Source organism: Glycine max, chromosome 3 (assembly GCF_000004515.6).
Source record: "Glycine max cultivar Williams 82 chromosome 3, Glycine_max_v4.0, whole genome shotgun sequence".
NCBI classification, from domain to species: domain Eukaryota; kingdom Viridiplantae; phylum Streptophyta; class Magnoliopsida; order Fabales; family Fabaceae; genus Glycine; species Glycine max.
This window is the reverse complement of record NC_016090.4, coordinates 43,025,218-43,051,140: the sequence shown is the minus strand read 5'-3', so window position 1 is coordinate 43,051,140 and position 25,923 is coordinate 43,025,218. Positions and strand designations below refer to the sequence as shown.

Below are 25,923 nucleotides of genomic sequence, written 5' to 3'. Positions count from 1 at the left end.
CCACGCCTCGTATCAAGGCTTTGCTATTTCCACTCTGTTTTATGCTATTTTACCCCATATTGTGCTTTTGATTTTTCATTCTGAAATATCCTTGACGAAACACATTTACATCATGCAATAGACACAATGGAACCATATTTTTATTGTGTTAGGGGGTGTTGTGGCTATTTTGTAATGGAAACCCAATTCTATTGTGTCTATTGCACAACAAAATTTTTTTTGTAGTGCAATAGACACAATGAAAAGGTGTTTGTATTGTACCATTCCCACAATGATTTTTTTTTTATTGTTTTACAAGCATAGTTTTGAAAAATGGATCAAATTGAACGGTTCAACCAATTGGACCGAAAATTGGTCTATCGTCTGCTCCATGAGCCTTAAAATTGGATACTGAAAAAAAGGTAAAAAAAAAAAACTTGAACTAATGTAAAATTAAGAAAATCGAACATAATTGGTGGTTCAATGGTTTTGACTAATTAAGAATTTTTCTTGCAAAGGCGAGCCTTGGCCTTCTTTGATCCAATTTGGGTGCTTTTCCTTTGTTGAACTCTTACATTCTCTACTATAATTTAGTACCAACACTAACTTGACGTTCTTTGTTTTAGTCCAAAACTCCCAGCAAAACTTCACTCCATATTGTTTGCTCCTTCTGTGTGTAGTTGATTTGTTGTTAACAAAGAGATGAAACATATCTTTTGACCTCGTATAAAAAGAGATACTTGCAAAAACAATTATAATACCATAAGGGAAAACTAATTACACTTGTATCACAACGTTACTTAAGGCAACAAAATTCAAAGAGAGTTCAGTTATTAGAGACAACTACTTTGTTGGGATCTTTGGACTTTAGGGAGATAAAGAACCAGCGATGTAATGAGGCAAATAACTAGCAACGACAAAGACAAAAGAAGTTCACGCAAAGGAAGCCAAGAGGAGTGGGAGAATTGAGAGAATGTGTGTGGAGTGAGTGGGAGGGTAAGGATAAGGGGTGGAGTGAGGGGGAGGGTAAAAATGACTTTCACTCTTTTAAAAAAGGTTTTGGGTGAAAACAGTAAAATAGTGGATGGGAAATGCAAAGCCCTTGTACAGTTTGTAAAATTGGGTTGGGCCAATATAGTTACGTCTGAGTATATTCTAGAAAATGATTCAACGCAGGGAAGGTACTAGAAGTCCAGAAGTGACGTTCAAGCAACGTATTTTATGCCATATAAATACTTTGTTCAAAAGCGGTAGTTGAAAGAGGGTTACTTTGGGGTTTCTCTCGCTAACCAAGAAGGAACTAGGGTTTTACAGAATACAAGCTCTCTCTCTCTCTCGTCGGTTTTCGTCAATCAAATCCAATCCAATATCAAATATGAGGTACAAATTATAAACCCTGCATCTTCCTTTGATGGTTATCCGTTCGGAATCTCTGTGCTTATTATCGTTTTTTTTTCTTTTTTCTTTATCAACATATCATGGAATGTTTTCTTCATTATCTTCGACTTGACATTATTCTTTATTAAGTAGGGTTTGTAATCGATCGAATTGTTTGTTTCTCTTGTTTGTTGTGTTGAGTTGAGTTGTTACTGACTTGTGATCCCGAAGAATGATGAGTTCTTCTTACTGTTTAGCTACATCGAGAACTTCTTTTATTTTGACAAATGTGATAGTAAATCCGAAATATTTGGGGGGAATTTTCAAACTCTAGTGCCAATTGAAACACACCCTCTAAAGATGATTAAGATAGGTGCAGAAGGCAGATTTTGTTGCCAAAAATTTATTTGGAGATTTAGGTATCCGATGTTTGATTATTAGGGTTCGTTTTCTCTTGGTTTAATATGACTAATTTGCATCTTGACTAACACTTTTCTTTCATTTCATTTCTTATTCTTCTTCACGTATCCTTCTATTTTGTTCTCATTGAAAGATGGGTTGTGATTTGTGATTGTTCAATATTTTGAAATGTCAGTGATAAGAATTTTCAGCAGTTTGGCTGCTTTCCGGTTTAATATTCCTTGACTTATAATGCATTTCTGAACCCTCTCTAATTGTTTCACATTATTTCTGTGCAATGCAGTCGTCATCCCGAGGTTAAGTGGGCTCAGAGGCTTGACAAGGTCTATATCACGGTGCAATTGGCTGATTCAAAAAATGCAAAAGTGGATCTTACGCCAGATGGTATTTTTACCTTCTCCGGTAGTGCTGGTGCTGAAGACCATCAGTATGAGCTAAAACTGGAGCTCTTTGATAAGGTTAACGTTGAGGTGAGAAGATGTTCCCAATCTGTACTATAACAGTGATATCATTAAGAATGTTTATTTTCACTTTTTCCTGTGAATTGTACTGTGATATGTCTTGATTGCTTTGATGCTTTGTAGCACTTTTGTGGAAGTTGTGTATGTGTTTATGTCATGCTTCACTTGCAAACTATAGTTATGTTTGATATAATTTTTAATGCATTTCTTTCATCGTTCTCTTTTCAGGAGAGCAAAATTAATGTAGGAGAGCGAAGCATATTCATTGTAGTGCAGAAGGCAGAGGATGGATGGTGGAAAAGGTTACTGCGTGGAGAAGGCAAGACTCCACATTATGTGAAAGTAGATTGGGATAAATGGGTGGATGAGGATGAAGATGAGGGTAATACTGGTATGCATGACTTCTACTTGAAAAAATAATGTGTTATAGAATGCAGTATAATTTTATGCATAGTCTAATTAAATCGGTTCATTGCTGGTTGATTAGGTGAAGTGGACTTGGGAGGGATGGATTTCTCGGTATGCAATGTGTTCTCTTGATCCTCTGTTTCAAACTCTTATCCAAATCTTATTATTTTATCCTTACTATTTATGTTTGTGCAGAAATTTGGGGGGATGGGTGCTGATGCAATGGGAGGGATGGATGCAATGGGAGGCATGGGTGGGATGGATTTCTCTGTAAGTAATGTGTTAAGTTGATTTACTGTTCTTTTATTGATGTTAGTATGTGTTTGATTACTTATGGATGCTGCAGAAATTTGGTGGGATGGGTGATGCAATGGATGACATTGATGAGAGTGACGATGAAGGTATGTGTCTGCAAATTTGTGGTTCTCATTTTCTCTGCATGGTACTTGACTATAATAAAGCATGTTCAGTTTCCTGACTTAGTGATGGCAGTTTAAGCAAACTGTGCTGATTTTACTGGTTTTTCCATGTTTAATTTTGTTAATGTGCATATTCCGAGGTTAACTATTATAGGAAATAGTAACACTTGGAAAACTGAGTAACAGTTTTTGCAGCTTATGACTTTAAAGGTAGCTCCAGGGCGTGTTAAAATATTTAATGATTCTTTTTAGTGTTAAGGATTTTTGTTTCCATGAATTATATGGGTTTTGATGGGTATGGTGGTAGAGTTTGGAGGAGAGTGCTGATTTAGTAGGCCAGAAGGTTAGACCTAAGACGAAGAATTGAAGTTGACTCTGAGGTGTCAGTGCTTTGTGATTGAAATGTGCAGTTTTGTAGTTTAAGGGCATCTTTGCATTTGTTCTTTGGTAGCTTATAAATGATGGAACTAATGGTTAAAGCAGATTAATTAGCTCTCTTTGTATGGCTGGAACCTGGCATGTGTGGAATTAGTAGCTTATAACCTGGTTGGTGGCACTTCTGACAGTGAAGTCTTATCAGAATATGAAATTTCCAATCTGTAAACAAAATTATTTTGAATTGAAAAAAGTGTAAATGTAAAGATGAAGATAATTTTATATCCTCCTACATCTTATCAATCCTAACTTCATTAAGTATTTAATACTTTTTTCTTTTCAAGATATTGTTTTTGTAAGTATTAGGTGGCTTAGGAAGATGTTTGAGAATAATATATCATTTACTCAATTTAAATAGATCTTTTAATCTTTGATTGTTGTCATGTACTCCTAATAGTCTTTCAAAAATTGACATTTTTTCTCATAGCAGTTTTTGTTTGTTTTTGTTTTTTTTATTTTATCTTCTTTATTGTTGTATTATCATCCATCAAGTGCATTGCAATTTGAAAGGGGAACACGATTATTTATCTTGAAAAGAGGAATTCAATTATCCGATTCGTTCTAATGAAAAAATGCGTATGAAGTTTTGATATACGAGGAATTAGAAAGATATGCGATAGATTGCTGGACCATTATTGCTTTATTTGAGGGTTCATCTACTCTGCTAACTATAATTTATTTGTTTGCCAACTCTATAGAGCAAGAAGTGTCAAAGCCTGTTGAACAAGATGCAGGCGAGGGGTCGACCGAGAAAAAAGAGGCTGCTCCAAGCACATAATGTTGTTGCAATCAAGACGCTACCCTAGAATATGTGCATGAAAATTCTCGAGTGAAATTTTCTCTATCCTTACCATTAATTGGTAGTTTTTTAAGTAGAGACGTTCATGTGTCTCTCCCGTGTTGGCTAGACTTTTAGCACTTATTATTTTACCACCAAAAAAAATCTCCTTTAGAATATTGTATAATTGAGATATTTTCATGCTTGAATGGCGGTATCCGGATTTCTACATTTTTATGTGTTATGTATGTTTTGAACTTGTTTGGATGGATTAATTTGGTATTCTCTAACTAGGAAGTGAAACCTCCAAATTGCCATGTACTGTAGACTTCCGACTTGAGTGTGTGTGTGCAATGGTTAGGAAAAGTATCAAACTAGTGTTTGTTCAAAAGGTAAATTACAACGACCCTCACGAGGTTTGGATTAACCCCTCGTCTCAAATGGTGTCTGGTTCTTTTTAGGTTTTGAAAAAAATATAAAGTAACCCCTTGTCGTTTTTCTCCCCTAAAGCACCCCACTGCTCCAGTGCCTTTCTCCTCTTGCTTGTCCAAATTACTTTAATCCATCATTCATTGTAAAATGATGTAGTACTCGTCATCCCTTTCGTCAAAGTATTTGTTGTTAACTTCTATTTCTCTATCTCCTCACGCCTATCTCTCCTCCTTTAGACACGACCATGAGGACCTCCCTCGCCTATTTGTACCAGTAACTCAGATTTGGAAGTTTTTTCACTTGTCGTCCTCATCATCATCATCAATGTTGGGCCAACGATGAATCAGACATGAGATCTAAGAACACAGTTCGCAAGTGGGAACCATATGAATTAATTTACTTCCAAATTTTGTAGTCACCTCGCTAAAGCGCCTCTCTTTGATATGGCATGAAATCCTTTGCCCCCTCCTTCGCCTGCTTGCATGCTTTCCTCCTTTGGAACATCTCTTTCCTCGTAGTGGTCTCCGATGGTGGGACCTGGAAACACTGGGCCTTCAACGTCTAGATTGTCCTCACTTCTACAACGTTGCCAATGATATGGTCCTCTACGTGTACTGCAAAACCGTTCACGATGAACTTGCGTTGGAGATCGTCGAGGAGTTTACAAAGTTGTGGTGGTTTTTATTGTTTTTTTTCCTTCTTTCAGCTAAATCGATGGCGGTTATAGGTTACGAAATTTGTGTGCATGCTCTATTTTGAGATGGATGTTGGATTATTGGATTTTTCTTCTTCTTTTCGTTAGTAAAGGACAAGTGGCTAAGATCTAATTTATTTAAGCAAGATAATAAAGTCTAATGTTTGGCTTGATTATTGAATTATTTGGATGTCAGGAAATGCCTTTGCCTTTTTATAACAATCAACCAACTAAGCAATTTTTTTTAAGTATTTAATGTAATTAGATGCTTAAAATTTAAATTCAATATTATTGGTTAAGGAGGAACATTATTATTGTAATATTACCATTTTATTAGAATTGCGTAACATTTTCTAAAAATAATTTTGTTATATATTATCTTTTTAAATTGAAAATAAAATATTAATGACAGAATTTTTTGGGTGATCATGTTATTTGTGTTTTATTCAATAGCTATTTCAACTATTAATCTTTAATTAGAGAACTTAATTAATCACCATTAATAAATTTGTTTTTGTTGTTATAATCATAATATTTCGTTCACATAGCTCAAATCTAATTTCTTAAGGATTCAAATTTAATTTTACTTGAATCCATTACCCAAGGTTTCATGAAATTAAATAAATTCTTCCTCGTTTTTTACATTTACAACCCCTTATGAATAATGATTCAATCTTTTTAAAATAATTAAGGGATTAATGTAATTTATAAAGTTGTCAACATAATATCTTTCAAATAATTAAGTTAATACAAAAGTAGAAAAAGTAAGAGATTTATGTAATTAAACGAAATAACTAATCGGTCTAATTTACTTTAACATTAAAGATTAAGGTTTTTTTAATAAAGATTAAGAAATTAGTGAAGGGATAAATAAAACAAGAAGTTCCACAAAACTTCAGATGATAACAAATTTATACCATAAAAAAACTTCTAAAAAATTTTAATTTATAATATATCAAAAAGAAAAATATAAAGAAATACATGCATATATGATAAAAAAAATTAAAAAATAACATTATAACATGCATTAAATATTAATACACTATTTATTACAATATGATGTTGATATTTTTTTAGTATTATTCTTACAAATTCTTAAAAAAATATTGTTTGATTTTTAAAATTTTAGTTTATAATATATTTAATATTAATATAGTGAGTAAATTAAGTGGACCCATCCCAGGAGATTGAAGCCCTAAACCCCTGGGAGTTATGAAAAGAGCGATGGATGGTCTTCTTCTCTTCCTCCGCAACTCTAACCTACAGAAACCCAACTTCTGTTCATATGGAAACCAGTGCGGCCATGGATGTCGAGGACCAACCTTCACCCAACTCCAACAACGTTAAACGCTTCGGCCTTAAAAACTCTATCCAAACCAATTTCGGTGATGACTATGTTTTCCAAATCGTCCCAAAGTACGCACGTTCTTTTAATTCCCCGATTAAGCTGAGAATTTATGCTCAAACTCGAATGGGAAAAGTAAAGTTCCATTTTTTTAGTTCCTAAATGTGACTTGGGTTCGAATTGTTTTTGTGAATTAAAAGGGAAGATTGGAGTGCAATGGCGGTGTCACTGTCAACGAACGCAGTGAAACTCTATTCACCTGTGGCGGGTCAGTATTTTGGAGAGTTCAAGGGTCACTCTGAAACCGTCAATCAGATTTCGTTTTCGGGTCCTTCAAATCCCCATATTTTGTGTTCGTGTTCTTCTGATGGCACCATTAGAGCTTGGGACGCTCGGACATTTCAGCAGGTAGATTTTACCTTTTGTTTAATTTTAAATATTTTTCATTTTTTTATCGGCAAATGTTAATTAATAGTTTTTGTTAACAAGGGGGAATCCCTTCCCTTCTTTCTTAACCACCCGATCAACCTTACATCTCCTTAATAATTTTTCATGTGTATGAGTAATTTGATGCTTGAGTGTGTTGGATTGAATGTCAAATTGTAGGTTTCTTCTATCAATGCTGGTCCTTCTCAGGAGGTTTTCAGCTTCTGTATGGGAGGGACTAGTGGAAATTTAGTTGCCGCCGGGTGTAAATCGCAGGTTTTCTTTTAGTTGTGGATATTTCCGTGTTACATGATTTAAACTAGTGTTATGTAAGCTATGTACTCAAGTATATTTTTTGCTCAGGTACTGTTCTGGGATTGGAGAAATATGAAGCAAGTTGCATGCCTGGTGGACTCTCATGTGGATGATGTCACTCAGGTTTGTGCTGTTCAAATTGCTTGAACTACATGTGCCAACAATTTATATTTTGATTGAAAAATTGATCTAAGGGAATTAGCTAAAAACAATAATCTGGTGGGAAAAAGGATGTTTTGCTTGGTGATTCCCTCCCAGAATATTTTTGTTGATGTGAGAAACGTGACAATTAATTCAATTATTTCAATCTTATAAAAACTGTAGAATATTAACACTGGCAACGAATGGACTTTAAATATTCCCCGAAGAAAAAACTGTCAATATCTTACTAGATTAAAAGAATTAATGAAGGTTGTTCCTTGCAGATTTATGGAACAGTATACTGGATTCCTCATTTTCTGGGTTGGACATTGTTAGTCTGACTGGTTGGAATTTGTTTTCAGGCAGTAGCTATTTTCATTACTTGACCAATTCAACACAAACTTGCTGTTGACATGTTTTATGGCTTGATGACTTCTGATAGTTTCAACTTGTTTCTTCACCACTTACCCCCTTCCTCCTAGACCCTACTTCACCATAATTAATGCATTTATATATCTGGTTTAAGGTAACCTGTCATAGAATGGGGCAAGGAAAATATTTGTTACATAGTTTGTTGTGTACATAAGATGAATCAATCCTTTTCATTGTAAAAAATAAAGCTTTTGCAAATACTATACTAACTTTTAGTCTTTTGGTAAATAAAATGAAATTATTTAATGATCCAATATGAGGCATGGATTTATATCTGATTTGTTGAAAATGTGCAATTTATGCTAGGTTCATTTTGTCCCTAATGAACGAGGCAAGCTGATTTCTGCTTCCGTAGATGGTTTGATCTGCACATTTGATACTACTGGAGATATCAATGATGATGATCATCTAGAATCAGTAAGTCCAGGACTGCAGTTCAGTTTCCATCAGATGATAATTCTTGCAACTTGCAACCATCTAATTGTCCGATGAATTGAATTAAGATATTGAAGACAGCTAAGCACTCTGGGATTGGATTGTATTTTATTTTAGGCCAACTTTTTTTATTTTCTTTTCATGCAACTTTTATTTCTGTTCTGCAGGATTTCTTATCCTCCCTCCCTTTAACTGTGCTTTTCCTTATCTCTCTATGTATCCAGATAGATAGATATCTGTTTGTCTCTCTATCTGTCTGATGGATCTATTTATTACCTATCAATCATGAAGAAAGTTATGTCTGTGTCCTTTGTATGTTTGACCTACCGCATGTTTCTCATACAAAATTATAATTTTTTTTGTTTACTAAACCGTAGGTGATTAATATGGGGACTTCAATTGCAAAGGTGGGGATTTTTGGAGAGACTTTCCAGAAGCTTTGGTGTTTAACACATATTGAAACCCTGGGGTACATTTAATCTCCATTAGTTTGTTTTTTTTAAAAAAAAAAAATCATAACTGTTATACATGGCTTATTCATACTCTTATTTCTGCCTGATATAGTTGTTTGCAGCAGATTTAATGTTTTTACTGTTGCTTTCATATACAGAATAAACAACTGTAATAATTTCATAACTGTCTTGATCACAGAGTAGTGTGCAGATAGTACTTCTACCATACTGTTTATGCTAACAATTACATTTTCTTATGCTTCTAATGTGGGTTATATGAATTTGCATATGTATACTAAGTTCTAACTCTTTCCTCGTTTTCAAAGTTTGACCCTAATATTTCATTCTACTCTGCTTCCTAGTATCTGGAACTGGAAAGATGGTAGCAATGAAGGAAACTTCTTAGATGCTCGTACTTTAGCTTCTGAAAGTTGGAATTTGGATCATGTGAGTTCCTCTCAATTAGTATGGAATATGCTTGCTTTGTTGAATTGGAAAAGCATTGCGCTTTCAGAGGAACATGCATGAAAACTGTAGTTTTTATTGTATAATAAAAAATGTGATGTGATGTGTAGGCATCGTATGCAGATGAAAAATCATTGCTTAGATAGAAAGGAAGAAAAAGGAAGGGGGCAGTAACTTGGTATATATTGAAAGAATTATAGCTTTCATAAAAAAGTTAATCCTCTGGAGTTTTCCTTGCAAGAGGCTTTGCTTCTTGTACTTTTGAGCCATGTCGAGTCTTTTTAATTGGAATGGTAGCCCAGCTTTTAGGAAAATTCCAGGAGATGCAAAAACTTGTATTTATTAATATCTTTAAATTTCATGCTGTGGATAAAGATGCATGACCTTGGGTAAGCAGGCTGAATAGATGATCTTCCAAGTTTGGTGGCAACTGCTCCCGAAGCAAAACTTTTAGACTGCTCCAGTGTAGAAATATTGTATTATGTCTCATAATGCTTAGCCCACAAATTGATACTTTCCTTTGGCAGGTTGACTACTTCATTGATTGCCACTACTCCAGAGAAGCTGAAAAACTATGGGTGATTGGAGGCACTAATGCTGGTACTATGGGCTACTTTCCTGTAAATTACAAAGGAGTGGCAACGATTGGAGCTGCAGAAGCAATTCTTGAAGGTGGCCACACAAGTGTTATTAGGAGTGTTTTACCCATGTCAACAATTCCTAGTGGACCTACTAATAGTCCTAGCCAAGGCATTTTCGGTTGGACGGGTGGGGAAGATGGTCGGCTATGTTGTTGGCTCTCTGATGATTCCTCTGAATCAAATCAATCTTGGATTTCAAGCACATTGACTATGAAGGCAGAAAGAACTCACAAGAAAAACCGTCATCACCCCTACTAACAAAGAGCACACTGAGTCGATAACTTAGATGGCTCAATGCCGGAGGAGCATTTTTTGTTTAGTTAGTTTTATTTTTCACCACGGCATGGGTTGAGATGTGTTGGATTTAGATGGCTCATAACCCTTTTTGTTTATCCAAAATACACAACACTTGATTCATTTGTATGGAGTATCAATATTATGTGATGATTTTCTAGGTAATCAGTACAACTTTCTAGATTGCTTTGATAATTTATGTAATCACTTTAGGAAAATCAAGTTTTGTACTGCTTTAACCAATCATCTCAAGTTTGAGCTTTAAAGCTTTAAGTATATAACAATGCTGAATATTCAAAAGGAGATTTTTGTAAAAGATTTTTGAGTTCAAGTCTTTGGATATATAACTACATTAAATAATCAGAGCAAATTGTTTATCTATAATGATTCTATCTAACTCTAACAAAATTATCTAAAAAAAATACATTTAGTCTTTAAGAAACAAATTAATGACATTTTGGACATTGGCATGCAATCCCTTTAGTGGTGGAATTAACTATAATTTCTTTTTCCAAATCCAATTGCAATTGACCAAAAGGGAGAAAAGAAAAAATAACAGATAGTGGTGTATGCTTGGTGCCAAATATACAATTGTCAAATTAACATCTCTAAATATATCAAGGTTGAGTTAAGTATTTCACGCATTGCGCCATCATTACTTTTCATTGGAAGGAAAGAAAGGGAAAAGGCAAGTTTGCTGTTGGGAATATTAAAAGGGAGACGGGGGCAGTCTGGCAGAGAAACTTTCCTCGAGTAATATAATAGCACTAACATTTTTGTGCTCATAACACAAGAAAAACACTGGAAGCTAAAAGCCAAGGCAAGGATGCACAGGTAACACTGGCAGTGAAGTTGCTACCGATACACATTAAGTAGTTCCTGTCACTTGTTAGAATCAACCTCTACCACGCCCTGTACATACCAAAACAAGTAAATAAATACATTGGACAATTTTCGTACACAGAATTTAACTTTAAGCTACCTTTTTTTTATAAAAAAAAGAAGGCATATACAATTTTTTATGTAAGGCATTTCCAACCATAAATTTTACATTAAAGCTAACCAAATTAAAGAACCAGTAATGTGTTCATCAAATAATAGTATACTTGTTCATTGAAGATATTTCTTGCTCGCTAGGAGCTCATCCAATCAAGGTGAAAATGAAGCAAACGTAGAAAGGAACTCTTCAAACTGTGAATAGTGAATTAGAGGGATAGAAGGCTAGAAATGATTATGAACGGGTAATACATGCAATGAGTGGATTTATGATTTACCTCTGTTTCCACCAGGCTTTCCACTGGGACCACCCCTGCCTCGGCTTCCTCCAGCTCCCCTAGCACCACCATCATCAAGACCACGCCCAATTCCTTTTGTTGGGCGCCCACCAGGACCTTCCTCTCTGCCTCTTCCCCTTCCACGCCCAACACCAGGTGGTTTGCGATCTGAAAAAGGTGATATTAATCAGAGAATGTCTAGTTTTTTCAGCAACTGGAAGGAAGCATGAATAGCAGTTCATAATATACGGCTAAATTAGCATTTTCAAATAAGCAGTATTAAGTTATTATTTACTGATTTATAAAAAAAATGATACAAATCTTTATTTATGATACACCTTGCAATCTTCCTTTGTCCCTCCTTATAAGATCACCTAGTTAATTTACATGAAACTAAACAACCAACTATCAGATTCACCAGGGGAAGTTTGTTGGGCTCATTAGCCAGAGTACAAAACAGCAAGAAGATCTGTTCCAATGGACCTTCTAATGATTGAGGAACCTAAATCCTCATGGCCTGAAACCACATATCAACTGATACTCTTAAGGAATTAGACTCATGGGTTTTATAGGGTCCTCATCATGTCCATTCTAATACAGTGTAGGACTTTCAAATTCACATCCACATACTTACACTTAAACTCATACCAACCAACTAGATGCCAAAACAAAGCTTACCTGCACGGCTCTTGGTTTCTTCTTGAACTTTATCAATAACCTAAAAATAATAGCAAAAGAGCAAGATTAGTAGAATAAATGTATGTGCAGCTCAGACATTAGTCAACAAAAATACTCAATTCTATTCACTAAAAGGATCCAGTCCAATGCACAAGGCTCCCATCATTGCAGGGATGGGGGGGTTGATCAAAGTTCAACAATTCTAATCAAATTTTCACACATTCACACATTTAACAATTTGGAACCCGATCAAGACCAGATGGTTCATATTTTACTTCAATGAATCAGAGATAAAACATGCATTCATCTTCATTGAATGGTTATAAATGCGTTATGTGTGCAAATTAGACTGCACTGAATCTGGTTCCCTTAAACGCCCAAGGATGAGGCCTTTTCTTCTGTGGCCACCAGATCACAATGAAACAACTCTACTACTGTGGCAAGGCTCCCTTTCTTCTCAACAAATTTACCAGTTTTAAAATTAACAAATAAAAAAAGAAAATGTCACCAGCACACCACACACAATACACACCTCATCAGGTACTCGAAGGTACTTGATTGTATTGCCTCGTATGTAGCATTCAGGCATCCTCCAAAATCTATCTCCGTCCTACATTACCAAAATTTAAATCAAGCCTTTTCCATCATAACCAAATTACAAGACAACAAAAAACAAGCAAGGGATCGTAAAAGCAACATTACTTTAGATGTACAAATGACTTCTCGCAGATGGATGTTCATCCATGTGTCGCAATTAACCAAATGCCCGTTATATGTCTCCCCATTTTTCAGTTCCACCAACTGTTACATCATCATCAACATCACCATCACCATCATAATAATAATAAGTTAGAAATAAAAGAGAAGAGAATGAAAAGTGAGTTGCCATAGGGTGGCCTTGGGCAGTCTTGAGAAGGGAAAGAGGAAGCTGCAAGGAGTAAACGGAGAATGGGGTTAAAAAGGTAAAATTAATATACAATGTTAGGTTAATTTAACAGTAACGGTAACCCTAGAGCTTCGGATTCTATGATCACTCGGGGAAAGTGGAATCCCACTCCGCTTAAAAATTAAACGTTAGCGTTTGAAGAGAATGAGGTTTGGAGAAGAAGAGGTACTTACCATGTCGTTGATGGGTGGTGTGGTCGGTGATTGAAGCTGTGCGTTTCAAAGAAAACGATGGCGGAAGAGAAGAAAGAGGGACTATGATTGCGCTCTATATAGCATTGATTAGCCTCAACTCAACTGTTCTCTGTTCATACAATGTTGTTCAAGGGTTTTCGGACGGGCTCATTCACTATTTGAAATTGCTACTCGGGTGACAAAATTACGGAAAATTTATGAGTTTTTTTAGTGTATAAAATATGCATAATTTTTTTTTTAAAATTATTATTATAAGTTTTACAATTACATACAAATTATTGTTTGATAACAAACTTATTAGTATTATATTTAACAATAATTTGTTGAATAGGTACTTAATTTATTATTTAAATATAATTTTAAAGTGACATAAGATGAAAAACAATTATGTGTAAATCAATAATGATCAAAAGATATAATTTTTTTTTCTTGAGGTTAATTTTTTTAACTATTAAAAAGGTATTAAAATATACTTTTTTTATTTAAAAAATCACAATCAAGAGTTTAATTTTAATACATCACCACTTTAAATAACTTTTATATAATCAATCAATTAAAATTTTCTTTAAATATAAACTTTTAAATAACTATTATAAATTAATAATTTTAAATTTGATGATTATCCCTAATTGAACAACAATATAAAAAACCTTTATACAAATTATATTTTTCTTTTTTTACTTTGAGTATATAAGAACTATTTTTTATTTTAATTTGTTTATTGGGAATTAAAATCAATTAAGTAGCTTACACTTCCCTTAAAAAAAAACTTACACTTAAACTGACCGAGAAATATCCAAGTTAATCAATCTATGTCATAATCAAATACACGGCATTCAAACTCCTGCATAATCAAATTTTATTAACTCGTTCTTGTAAATTGAAAAACCCGTCTCACATATAATAATTACTCCCGTTACAATGTATAATCAAATTTCAACTCATTCTTCTAATTCAAAAATCCATATCACTAATCACATACTAGATATTAACCAGAATTATTGACCCGTCATGGTCCTGCAGTGTAGAGTGGCAACTAACAATCCATTAACCATTTCAATTGACAGTAACTGTTCTGTATGCATAAGCAATAGTACATGACATGGTTTTCTCCTTCTTTTTCTTGCTCATCTTATTCCTGCTATTTCATTTACGGATAACAATAACATACAATACAACTGAGCCAAGGAATGTAAGTAGCCTTTTGAAAACTGACTTTCAAGGCACAGTTACTAGGAATAGAACTTCCTAATTTAAAGAATAATTTCCTAATTCCCTTCCACCCTCCCATAATTCAGAGTAAATTGAAAGAATGAAACGTAAAGTTATAAAGGTCAGCAGAAGCTCTGGCTTTTAACTGGAATATAGGGCCCATATAAATTGGTATTGAAGATCTGAAAAATCACCGCACTATGCACCATGTAAAACCTCGAGCTTCTTAATAGAAATAGTCCAAAGAAGATCTGAATCAGACTGTACTGTAACTATTTCCCCTTTTACAATATTGGATGTACTTACTAAACCTCCAAAACTCATCGCTGTGTCATCTGAAATAGTCAAAATAAAATGTTAATCATCATACAACATTTAAAAAAGAAGTTCAGAACTGGGTGATTGAAAAAGGCAATGGAAGTTAACGACTTTATCTGAACCATTTATCCTCCATCATACCACAGCCTCATATTTATTCTGCCATGTGATGTTCTGATAGATTGCTAATTAACATGTTTAAATAATTATTTATTAGTTAGTACATGATAAGTGAATCCATCCCATATACTAAATAATAATGACCACACAAGAGTCAAAATTTTCTGATATCAGTGATAATTACCATCCTACTCATGTGGAGACTTGGGAAACACAATTTCATTTACATATTTAAAGTAATCACCTAATGTTATTGTTAAACAACGGAATACAATACTTACTGAGATCCCATTTGAGTCCTGTGGATGTAGAGCTTCCAGAAGGCATCCCAATGGGAATGAGTCCACAATGCGGACCCTCAACAGAAGATTCAATAAAGATTTGATGACAATGATTCTTTGGAAGAAGATGAATGAGGCAATCATCAGATAGAAGGATAATTCGTGTGTTGGAAAATCGGCACAGCACATTAATATTTCCAATCTCATGGTCGAATCTCCCACCAAGTGCTCCAGCAACAAGAATGCATAGCTGCCATTGCATTAGGGAGAAAGGGGAGAGGGGTGATGCCAAGCTGGGATTAATTCCAATGGTATAACTAAATACACATAGCATGATAACATTCTTTACTGTCAAAAAGGGATTAAAGCAGGTATGGCACCAGACTTAATTCATTTCAATTATTCCAAAATTATTTGAGTCCACAGTTAAAATTGACATCAGTTCACTCCGCTATCTCCACTCTCCAAAAGAAAATCAGAAAATAAATACTATAACCAAGTATTCAACTCACTTCTGATCCATCAACATTTGGGGTGAGGTCACGTATGTATGCCACACATTTGTGTAAATCTGTGGTGTCCTGATCATGAGACTCATCAATTATCTTAGTTCCCTGCAGGAAGAAAACTAGCATAAGAGCCTTGACCTGATTTATACAAGATTCAAGTTTGTATATATAGAAGTAACGGAGGAATAAAAAATGGTACTTTGGTGTGAACCCGAAAGTTGAGTTTTGAATTCATTTTCTCCATTACATGCATACTTGCAAGCCAAGTCACACAAAAAAACCATAAACATATATAGATAGAGAGAAATACCAGCTTTGCATAGAAGTCAAGTACTTCTGTCCTGATTGAATCCATGTCTCCTTTAATTACATCAGGCTTGTACCTGATAAAAACCTAGCAAGTTAGATAAAAGGATATCTGCAACGGTAAACTGGAGATGGAAAACCATTCTCCCAGCAACTAACAACAGCAAAACACTAACAGTAGTACAGAAAAATCATAAATGTGACAGAGTTTTCAGTCTAACCAAGTCCTCCAACAATTAAACTACATAGACTAGAAATGAAAATAAACATCATTTGGAGGCTTGTGCCTTTGGCATCAATTCAAACAGCGAAAATGTATAAAGAAGCTGTTATAAGAAAAGGTAGACCAGTTAATTGAAAGATATCGTTGACTACCACTCAATGAAGGATGTGACTTTCCACATATATCCCATGAAAAACTAATAATTCCACCCAGATACATACAAGTGAAAACATAAATAAGGAAATATAACACGGTTGAATATCTTTAATATAATAATATAAAATCAAATGCGGCACATAGAAATTCCACGACAAGCATAAACAAACAAGGCACTACTACGCACTACCTGTCACCAAGGACCAGAGGTAAGAGTGAAATATCACTGTATCTATCGAGCAGATTTATCATGATTAATCATAATGATAATAAAACATGGACTGATTTCTTCAGTACAACAATGGAAAAAAAGGATTCACAGAATCTAATTGATGTAACCTACACGAACTTACAAATCCAATTTGGCTATTTCCTTTTCTGTTTCACTCAAAGCCACCAAGAATTTTAAGAAGCCCAACCCCACCACAAATAAGTAACAAAAAAAGCAGAAAATCGCAGCAGCTTTGAAACTTTCAACAAAGACATCGAGCTCAGCAATCAATAACTTTCATCATGAAAAAAAAGCATTATTTTTATCACAAAAACTGGCCTTTTGTGAACTTATCCTGGACCACCGAATGACAGGTATCAAAAGTGATGATGGGAAAGTCAGAACTCAAAACTTTTCATTCAGTACCCCAATTGCGAGAAACAACCCAACCACAAACACAAAGTCACGGAAACGGAACTAAGCTAAAGGGAGAAACAAAGTCTTTGAACAAAATTAAAAAATTTCTACAAAAGGGAAAACCCTTAAAGAGACAAGTAGGAACCTGGTGCGAACATGGGAAGGTTGTTGATGAGGGAAGAAAAGAGGCATTTCATCATACACCCTATTGGCACCTCCATCAGCGCAAACTCGTACTTGAGCTGTAGCAACCACATAGACATACATCAATGCATGAATCAATATAGTAAAGAGGAAGAAGGGGGTGCGGTGGGTGCAGGGTGAGATACCGTGGTCCCAGAGCAGAGGAGCAAATCTCGGTAGGCTTTGGTTGAGAACAACGAGAGCGTACTTTAGAGAAAGCGAACACGTCGTGTTAGGATTCTCCGGCGGAAGAAGAAAGCTCGAACAATGGCACATCAATTCCATTGTTTTTAAGAGACAATACACGAGATGCTTCTTTTGAGATTGAGATGTTTCTTTATGCTCACAAACTTCTTTGTGACGCTGGTTCACGTTCATATAATACTATTTTTTTTTTTGTTGGTTTTGGTCAACGGCTACTGTATTTTCTAACACGTCCAAGAAAATCTTAGTCATCATAAAAATTAAACCCAATTCTTTTATTAAATAAATTATTTTTTTTTCATATAAATATAACATATTTTATATCACTATATGAATGATGTAGGTCTATCATTTATTATTCTACTCCTAATAGACTAGTACTAGTATTTTATTTTATTAATAATTTTATATATGAAAAGTGTTTTTATTTTAAGAGATATGAGAAATGCTAATAAAACATTTTTAATATAATTCTCCTTATATATTTTATTAGTTAAAATTTATTAAAAACTGTAAAATTAGGAAAAAGTTATGAATAAGATTTAAAAAAATTGTAATTTTTAATAAATTTTAATTGATTATAGAAAATATATTCAAAAGAGCATCTTAATCTCTTAGAAAATTACATGAATTTAATGCACGTGGTTCTTGCTTTATTCATTCGCGGCTTTCCTTTTTCATTCAATGCCCACATTTCGATATGATGAAATTTCAACTGCCGACGACAGAGACTCTGAGAGCGTCTTTACTAAAGAATTTTTATTTTAGATTCTGTGATTTTGTCTAACATATCATTTTTCTTTAATGATAAAATTTTAATTTAGATTCTTAAATTTTTTTATATAAAAAAAATCTCACTTTCTTTCAAATATCATTAAAAAAAAAATTTGATAAAAAAAAATTGAGAATTGTTTCGGAATCAAATCTTTAACATAAAAATTCTTAGAATAAAAATAATAATAAATGTGATGATGATAAATTTTGAGTCTTAAAAATACAGATGAAGAACTTTTATGATACTCAGCCAAAATGTGAAATTACAATTACATCCCCAGGCTTCCTGCAGTGGGACTACCATACGCGCAAGGTCCAGTTTAGTGCCACATGCCAACTATTCGGCCCGTGTTTGGTTCCACGTTTCCTCAGTCAAACGTGCGGGTTTTTTACTTGAGAGTGAATCATTGTTCGACCTGAAACTAAAATTAGCTATCAGTTAGTCTGTTGATTTTTGGTAAATTGGCCTGTCAAATTATTTATTTACTTTAGGTTTAAATATAAGGAAAAAATATTATTTAATTAAAAAACTCAATTAAATTTATGTTATTTAATATTATTATTTTTAAATATCTTTCATTTAATTAAGTGAGATTCTAATTTTAATGACTTTTATTATTTTGATATCAATTTTCAATGAATTGTAAGTTGAGAAGATAATATTTTTTAATTAAAATTGATACAATTAAATGTTATTAACTATTTTTTTTAGTTAGTATATTATAATTTTTTTCTTATATTTAAGACCAATAAAAATATATTCTATATAAATAACATTTAAAATTATTTCGTTTAATTAGTTTATATTAAAATGTTAAAATATTTTAGATTTAATTACCATTCTTTAACAACACTTTTAGTTTTATTTTGATCTTTGACGTTAAAAATAATTTGATGTTGCTAAAAAACGCTAATGTAGCACTAGTGTAATGTTATAGTGATAATTACATGTCCTGTAATTTATGTTTTAGCCTTTATACTTATATTATATTATATATATATATATATATATATATATATATATATATATGTCTTTATAATTATATAAAATTTTATATTTTAGTTTCTATAGTATTTTTTTATATATATTTTGATCTTTATAATTATATAAACTTTTATATTTTAGTCTCTATACTAAGAATCGATTTTAACTTCTATACTAACATTTTCAATTATATTTTGCTCTATGATAAAAAAAAACTTAAAATCGTCAACAATAAATGATGTGATACTAACATGACATTAATTTGAGTTACATTATAAAACAAATCATGAGTCTTATTAATATGTATCCCTTTTATTCTTTCTTTCTCCCTTATTTGATTTCTTCTTCTTCTCATCAACACCTCCCTCCTCCTTCTATTTTGCTGGTTATGTTTCTTTTATACCTACTTATATTAATTATTTCATTCACTAACTCTAAATTGAAGAGCCTTGAGATTGCAGAGGATAGACACACTTTTTTAGACAAGATGATGTGGCATGTGAGTAACAATTTGCAATAGCAGTACTCCTTGTAGTGGCGAGAACTTTCTGCATTATTTTAATCTTGTTGCATAGACGCTTGAAATCTCATTGCATTATTTTAAATGCTTAGGTATTTTTGTCATGTAACTCCATTAATTATAGGTTATATAACACTAGCACAAAATCAAATTTGACGTTGTAAAACCACCCAAAAAATTATAATTGTTGTTAAATTGTCAAAAGTTTGAACTTGAAAATGTTTCCACCGCACATTGTGTCTGGGGGTGATTTTTGGCTACGGTGCATGATCAAAGCATTATGTGATGTATAAAAGGAATTGAATGACAAGTTCCATGTTTCCAAGTATTTTATGCAACAAAATTAAAATGATGCAACAAGTCTATGACACTACAAGGAATATCAACACAAATAGTTAATCATAGGCCACTTCATCTTGTTCAAGAAGCGTGTTTAAATTTTGTAATCTCAAGACCCACCAATTTAGAGTCAATTAGAAGTAGTTGATGTAAGAGAATTTAAAAGAAACGAAACCCATATAATAGAAAAGACGAGAGAGGAGTTGATGAGTAAAATTAAAAGAAAATAGGGACTAAAACATAAGAAATGCTTATATAAGAATTTAAAACAAGTAATTTTACAATGCAACACACATGAATGTCATGTTAGTGTCATTTATTCATTTGTTAATGATGTTAAGTTTTTTAATAATAGTGAGCAAAACGAAGTTTAAGTGTTTGTATATGAATAAAATAAGTGCTTTAGTGCGAAGATCAAAGGTAAAGTTAGTTTAACTTATAGAAACCAAAATGTAAAAATTAGTATTAGCAAACATAGTCATTGTCACTATGTCAATTTAAAGGTCACGCCAACTTTGGTCAGTTAATGACATCAATTATTTTTAATGAAAAGGACCAAAGTTTAGGAAGTAGAGATTAAAAGATAAAATTTGTAGAACGGTATAAATGAAAAGATAATTAAACCTACTTTTATTATAAAAAAAATAATGACTATTTTTCCATATCACTTCATGATAATAATCTTTTATTGCATATACATAGTTTTCTTTATCTTCTTCATATAATTTATACAATCTTAATAAAAATAATAATAAATAATAAACCTCATAAATATCAAAGTTGAATTTATTAATCTTATCATTAACATTAGTATTCTTCTCCATTTGAAGCACCACGAAGAAGGTTACCTGATTCAATTGTTAACCCATCCTGATCCTTCATGATTTCTAGCATGGGTGTTGAATAAGCGCATAATCACACACATTCACACCTGCAAATTTGTATGTACAATAAAAAATGTATAATTAATTAAATTAAGAATTCACCCACATTTTAAATCCAATGGAGATTACATAATTGATATTTTTTAAGATATCAATAATAATACATACTCCATCACTTATTCAATAAAATAAATAATCCGAAGCATCAATAGGAAAATAAAATTGAATTCGGGCAAGTTAATCCTAATCATATCACAACTATTTTCCAAAAAGAAAATCCGTTGTCTTTAATTTCCTTTTTTTTTTTTTTCTCTTCTTCTTCTTGTGACCATCGAAGGATCGTGTTTCTGCATCAACAGGACAATTACGCTAATCCGGTCCCAAAATTGCTGCGTTTTCAAATTGTCTTCTCGGAGATTGAGTCGGTGGAGGTAAAAAAAAAAAGAAAAAAGAAAAAAGAAAAAGAATGTTAGAAAAGTGTTTGGGAGTTCAAAGGGCGCGAAGATTCCACAGAGCTCTCAGGCATTGCAAGGTAACGATCCTCTGCCTCGTCCTCACCATCATTGTCCTGCGCGGCACCATCGGCGCCGGAAAATTCGGCACGCCGGAGCAGGACTTCGTCGACATTCGCAACCGCTTCTACTCCCTCAAGCTCCCCGAACCCCATCGCCTCCTCGCCGAGCTTCATTCCACCACGACGCCGTTTCAAAGTTCCACTTCCACCAACAATTACAACGCCTTCGACATCAACACCATATTGGTCGACGAAAAAGAAGACGAGAACCTTGAGAATTTCAACCCGCACCAGCCGTATCGTCTCGGCCCCAAAATCTCGAACTGGAACGAACAAAGATCTCGCTGGCTTCGCGAGAATCCCAATTTCTCGAATTTCCTTCGACCCAACAAGCCCCGCGTGCTTCTCGTAACTGGGTCGTCGCCGAAACCGTGCGAGAATCCCGTCGGGGATTATTACTTGCTAAAGGCTATTAAGAATAAAATCGATTATTGTCGTTTGCATGGGATTGAGGCGTTCTACAACATGGCTCTCCTCGACGCTGAAATCGCAGGGTTTTGGGCCAAGCTTCCTCTGATTCGGAAGCTTCTTTTGTCTCACCCCGAGGTGGAGTTTCTATGGTGGATGGATAGTGATGCCATGTTCACGGACATGAGTTCGAGTTGCCGTGGGAGAGGTATAAAGACTCCAATTTGGTGATGCATGGTTGGAATGAGATGGTTTATGATGACAAGAATTGGATTGGGTTGAACACTGGGAATTTCTTGTTAAGGAATTGTCAGTGGTCGTTGGATATTCTTGATGCTTGGGCTCCAATGGGGCCCAAAGGGAAAGTTAGAGATGAAGCTGGGAAAGTGCTCACGCGTGAGCTTAAGGATAGGCCTGTTTTTGAAGCTGATGATCAATCTGCAATGGTTTATTTGCTGGCTAAGGAGAGGGACAAGTGGGAGGGTAAGGTTTATCTTGAGAATGGTTATTACTTGCATGGCTATTGGGGGATTCTGGTTGATAGATATGAGGAGATGATTGAAAATTATCACCCTGGTTTTGGTGACCATAGGTGGCCATTGGTGACTCATTTTGTGGGGTGCAAGCCTTGTGGGAAGTTTGGGGATTATCCGGTGGAGAGGTGCTTGAAGCAGATGGATAGGGCTTTCAATTTTGGGGATAATCAGATACTGCAGATTTATGGCTTTACACACGAGTCGTTGGGTAGTAGGGGGAGAGTTAAGAGAATACGGAATGAGACTAGCAATCCTCTTGAGGTCTAAGATGAACTTGGGTTGCTTCATCCAGCGTTTAAAGCAGTTGAGGTATCATAATCTAAATGAGCTCATCTCTTCTTTAGGCGGTTAATTAGTCAGAAAACACGTCATGTCTGTGCATGTTGGTGGAATTTGTGGCATATTTAGTTACAGTCTTTACAGACATACAAATTTTGGCAATTTTGTTCCTCACGTTTAATTTGTGATAGATAGTATATTATGAGGATATATATACGTTTTTTTGGGTTAAATATTGTTAATTATTTTGTAGCCTCTCTCTCTTTCTCGGTCTTAAGCTTCTCAACTTATACCTGTAGGCTATTCTTATCCGTGAATTGTAACACAATTTTTGTATGAAGTAATGGAAAAAGTTGCATGGTGGTTTTGCACATATCACTATTTGTTGTCCATGGTCACTTGTACCTTTCATCTTGGTTTCTGCTTGTAGTCATGAAGTTAAAATATCCTTGGACCCGGTATATCTGTATCCTAGCATTTTGGAGTTTTGGATTTTAATCTCTGATATTTAAAAAAAAAAATTGTCTTAAACTTTTTCTCATGACAACTGAGCTGCAATTTAATTTGGTCCATGTGAAGATGAGATGATCGGACATATCTATCAGAAACTAGGATAATGCAAAAACTGAGTTAGGTTACATGTGTTCGGAAAAACCATATTTTGTCTGGCATTTTTACCGAACACTGTGTTCTGTCCGTATCTGAATCTTTTTGCTTGCCACTGAAACTGAAATTATTATTCTTTTCTGTCAATTTGATGTTAATTGTGATCTATTTATGCTTTATAATCATCTGCTCTTTCTGAGTTATAGTGATCTTAGTAATTTTACGACATCTAATTATGAAAAGAATGGTTTCATTTCTCTGTGACGCCACTCATAATACACATAGCTTAGATACATGTAAGCTTGCCCGAATCGTACATCAATTTATTCTTTTAAGATATTCCAAATTCCTCCCAACGATCTTTATCCGCTTAGAATAAAGCCAAAACATACGCATTGTATAATATCAACGGAGTTAGTTTAGTTAAATGAAGGCAAATGTGTCAGTTATTTGCCTCGTAATCTACCATTTATAATGACATTAATCTGTGCGCTAGTTTTGTATGCATCTCACACAGCAAATCGTGCAATCTTACTTATCAGTTAAGTAGGTAATCGTAGTCGTAGACATTTGGGCAAGAATTGCACAAAAGCTGTTTGATCTAGTGACGAATATCTTCATTTCTGTAAACAATAATGTGTTTTTGCCACTGCATCAAGGTTACGGTCAAACTCCAGGTTGTTTCGTAGCATTCCTCTGGATGGAGTACTATTACAACCAAGGGAGTAACGAAAAAAAGAGCATTGAAAATGTCAATGAGAGCGTTTGTTTCCAAAGTTAAATCGATAAAGTGTAGTAATTTGGTACTAAAGAAATTTATTTGAATTAAAATTGAGCCAGTGAAACAAACAAAACTACTGCAACGTTTCTAAATACACAGTCTATGCATCCCTCATGAGTTGGAAAAAGGCAACACTGCTTCTCAAATTTAACACATCTCAATCTTTTTGGAACGAAGTAAAAGAGCACAAGTCGTGGTTCCAAGCCAGAGAAAAAAGAAGACTAGTATTTACAACACGCGTGTCTAATAGGTGACTAAGCAGATTGTTTACAGAGCAATTATACGCAACGTAACGCAACGCAACACTGTTTGGATTATAGCTATATATATGTAACATCATGTATGCATAAGCATTGGTTGGTTCAGACAAAAAGGAGCTTAAGATTTAGAATAGAGAGGAAAGCAACCCATGCCAAACAAGGCTTTATCAAATCAGCAGCGATGGGATTGAAAGGGCGAAACAAGCGCATGCAGCCAAACTGGGTGAGAAATAAGGAAACACACAAGATTAAGCCTAGCCGTGTTGCCCCAAGGGCAAAGACAAGGGGGTCCCACAGCACCGTGAAGAGGAGCTGAGTGAAGTAAAGCAACAGAGCCATGGGGTTTCTGTGGAAACCCCCGTCTGCCCACACCATCCAAGCAGAGAGACCCATCAAGAAGCTTGAAGCAGGACACGTCAAGTGTAGGGCCCACGAGGGTGGGAACCAGAAGGGGCTTCTCGAAGCGTAATGGGCACTGGAGGAGGAGGAGCCTATGTAAGCTGATAAGGCGGTGAGAGAGAGAGGGAGGACAACGGCTATGGCGAGTGACTTAAGGCCGCGTTTGGCCATCAGCATTCGTTTGCCTCTGCTGGTCCTATTGACGTCGTTGGTGGTTGCTGTAGTGGTGGTGACCCGATGTTTGAGATCATTAGAAGGCATGGTGGAATGGAAGTGGAAGCAAGAGAAGCGAGTGTGGTGGAGAAAGGCAAGGGGTGCATTATGGTTTTAAAGGAGAGGGCGTGGAATTCTCTGGTGGAGAGTGACACGTGGTTTGGCCTCGCGGGAGATGTGGAAGCAGTCCCTAACAGCACGTGGCCATTCCTTCTCCCTAGTCCCTATCAACACACACCATCGGATTAAGAACTCCACTGCCACACCAACACCTGTTCAGTGTTTAGCTCAATTTCAATTGCCTTTGCCCACATATATACTACCAGAAAGAGGAATTTCTAAACAATTTAGGAAATTTTCTTTAAGATAAAAGGTAGTATTTATATTACTTGGAACTTAGAAATTAGGGTAACGTAAAATACTTATTCATAATATAATATAATTATTTCTTTGACTGATGAAATATATTTTTTAAGTTTATCTTGTGATATTATTTTTTGAGTGACCTCTATTACATAGTGCAATACTGTAATTTACTTGAGCAGTGTTTGTACAGAGTAGAATTAACTCATGCTTATTATTCAGATGAAAAGATAGCTGTAAAACTTAAAAAAATTCTATTGTTTGATTTAAAAGAAATTTATAAGACTATTTTTTAGAAAAGATACGATCTCTACTAAAAAAGAAACATAAGTAAAAAAAGTAGAAAAATCAAGAAATACTTTTTGTTAAATAATTTCTTTTTAAATTTTAAAATTAACAAAGGAGAAGAGATAGCAGTATT

At 34.4% G+C, this 25,923-nt stretch overlaps 5 protein-coding genes and 1 pseudogene across 8 annotated transcripts; 3 read left to right on the top strand and 3 right to left on the bottom strand.

Moving 5' to 3' along the window:
• Nucleotides 1-1,199: 1,199 nt before the first annotated feature.
• LOC100499842 (alpha-crystallin-Hsps_p23-like domain-containing protein) lies at nt 1,200-4,549 on the top strand. Of its 2 annotated transcripts, NM_001249842.2 has the most exons (7): nt 1,242-1,359; nt 2,060-2,246; nt 2,466-2,628; nt 2,725-2,756; nt 2,841-2,915; nt 2,992-3,046; nt 4,198-4,549. In NM_001249842.2, exons 1-7 carry the CDS (start codon nt 1,355-1,357, stop codon nt 4,275-4,277), a joined length of 597 nt encoding a protein of 198 aa, NP_001236771.2. In that variant the 5' UTR covers nt 1,242-1,354; the 3' UTR covers nt 4,278-4,549. The 2 variants fall into 2 exon arrangements, with proteins under 2 accessions (XP_040869690.1, NP_001236771.2); XM_041013756.1 differs by lacking the exon at nt 2,841-2,915 and having other exon boundaries at nt 1,200-1,359; nt 4,198-4,508.
• A 2,028-nt stretch (nt 4,550-6,577) lies between these two features.
• LOC100787377 (WD repeat-containing protein GTS1) lies at nt 6,578-10,514 on the top strand. The gene is made up of 8 exons (XM_003521515.5): nt 6,578-6,819; nt 6,949-7,156; nt 7,355-7,450; nt 7,538-7,612; nt 8,369-8,479; nt 8,875-8,966; nt 9,312-9,396; nt 9,942-10,514. Exons 1-8 carry the CDS (start codon nt 6,632-6,634, stop codon nt 10,311-10,313), a joined length of 1,227 nt encoding a protein of 408 aa, XP_003521563.2. The 5' UTR covers nt 6,578-6,631; the 3' UTR covers nt 10,314-10,514.
• A 376-nt stretch (nt 10,515-10,890) lies between these two features.
• LOC100786834 (small nuclear RNP family protein) lies at nt 10,891-13,594 on the bottom strand. Its single transcript, NM_001255544.2, has 7 exons — nt 13,421-13,594; nt 13,188-13,229; nt 13,004-13,102; nt 12,834-12,911; nt 12,302-12,341; nt 11,624-11,791; nt 10,891-11,261 (listed from the first exon to the last, which is right to left on the bottom strand). The coding sequence occupies exons 1-7, from the start codon at nt 13,421-13,423 to the stop codon at nt 11,245-11,247; spliced, it is 447 nt and encodes a 148-aa protein (NP_001242473.2). The 5' UTR covers nt 13,424-13,594; the 3' UTR covers nt 10,891-11,244.
• Nucleotides 13,595-14,466: 872 nt separating this feature from the next.
• On the bottom strand, nt 14,467-17,737 carry LOC100786303 (thiamine pyrophosphokinase 2). 3 transcript variants are annotated; one of them, XM_003521513.5, is made up of 6 exons: nt 17,524-17,737; nt 17,340-17,436; nt 16,192-16,264; nt 15,885-15,986; nt 15,373-15,622; nt 14,467-14,988 (listed from the first exon to the last, which is right to left on the bottom strand). In XM_003521513.5, the coding sequence occupies exons 1-6, from the start codon at nt 17,660-17,662 to the stop codon at nt 14,852-14,854; spliced, it is 798 nt and encodes a 265-aa protein (XP_003521561.1). In that variant the 5' UTR covers nt 17,663-17,737; the 3' UTR covers nt 14,467-14,851. The 3 variants fall into 3 exon arrangements, with proteins under 3 accessions (XP_003521561.1, XP_040870109.1, XP_014629433.1); XM_041014175.1 differs by lacking the exons at nt 17,340-17,436; nt 17,524-17,737 and adding an exon at nt 16,563-17,319; XM_014773947.2 differs by lacking the exons at nt 17,340-17,436; nt 17,524-17,737 and adding an exon at nt 16,409-16,539.
• A 3,554-nt stretch (nt 17,738-21,291) lies between these two features.
• On the top strand, nt 21,292-23,113 carry LOC100782395 (xyloglucan 6-xylosyltransferase 2-like; annotated as a pseudogene).
• A 1,172-nt stretch (nt 23,114-24,285) lies between these two features.
• On the bottom strand, nt 24,286-25,422 carry LOC100785785 (translocator protein homolog). The gene has a single exon (XM_003521512.2). The coding sequence runs from the start codon at nt 25,185-25,187 to the stop codon at nt 24,630-24,632; it is 558 nt and encodes a 185-aa protein (XP_003521560.1). The 5' UTR covers nt 25,188-25,422; the 3' UTR covers nt 24,286-24,629.
• Nucleotides 25,423-25,923: the final 501 nt, after the last annotated feature.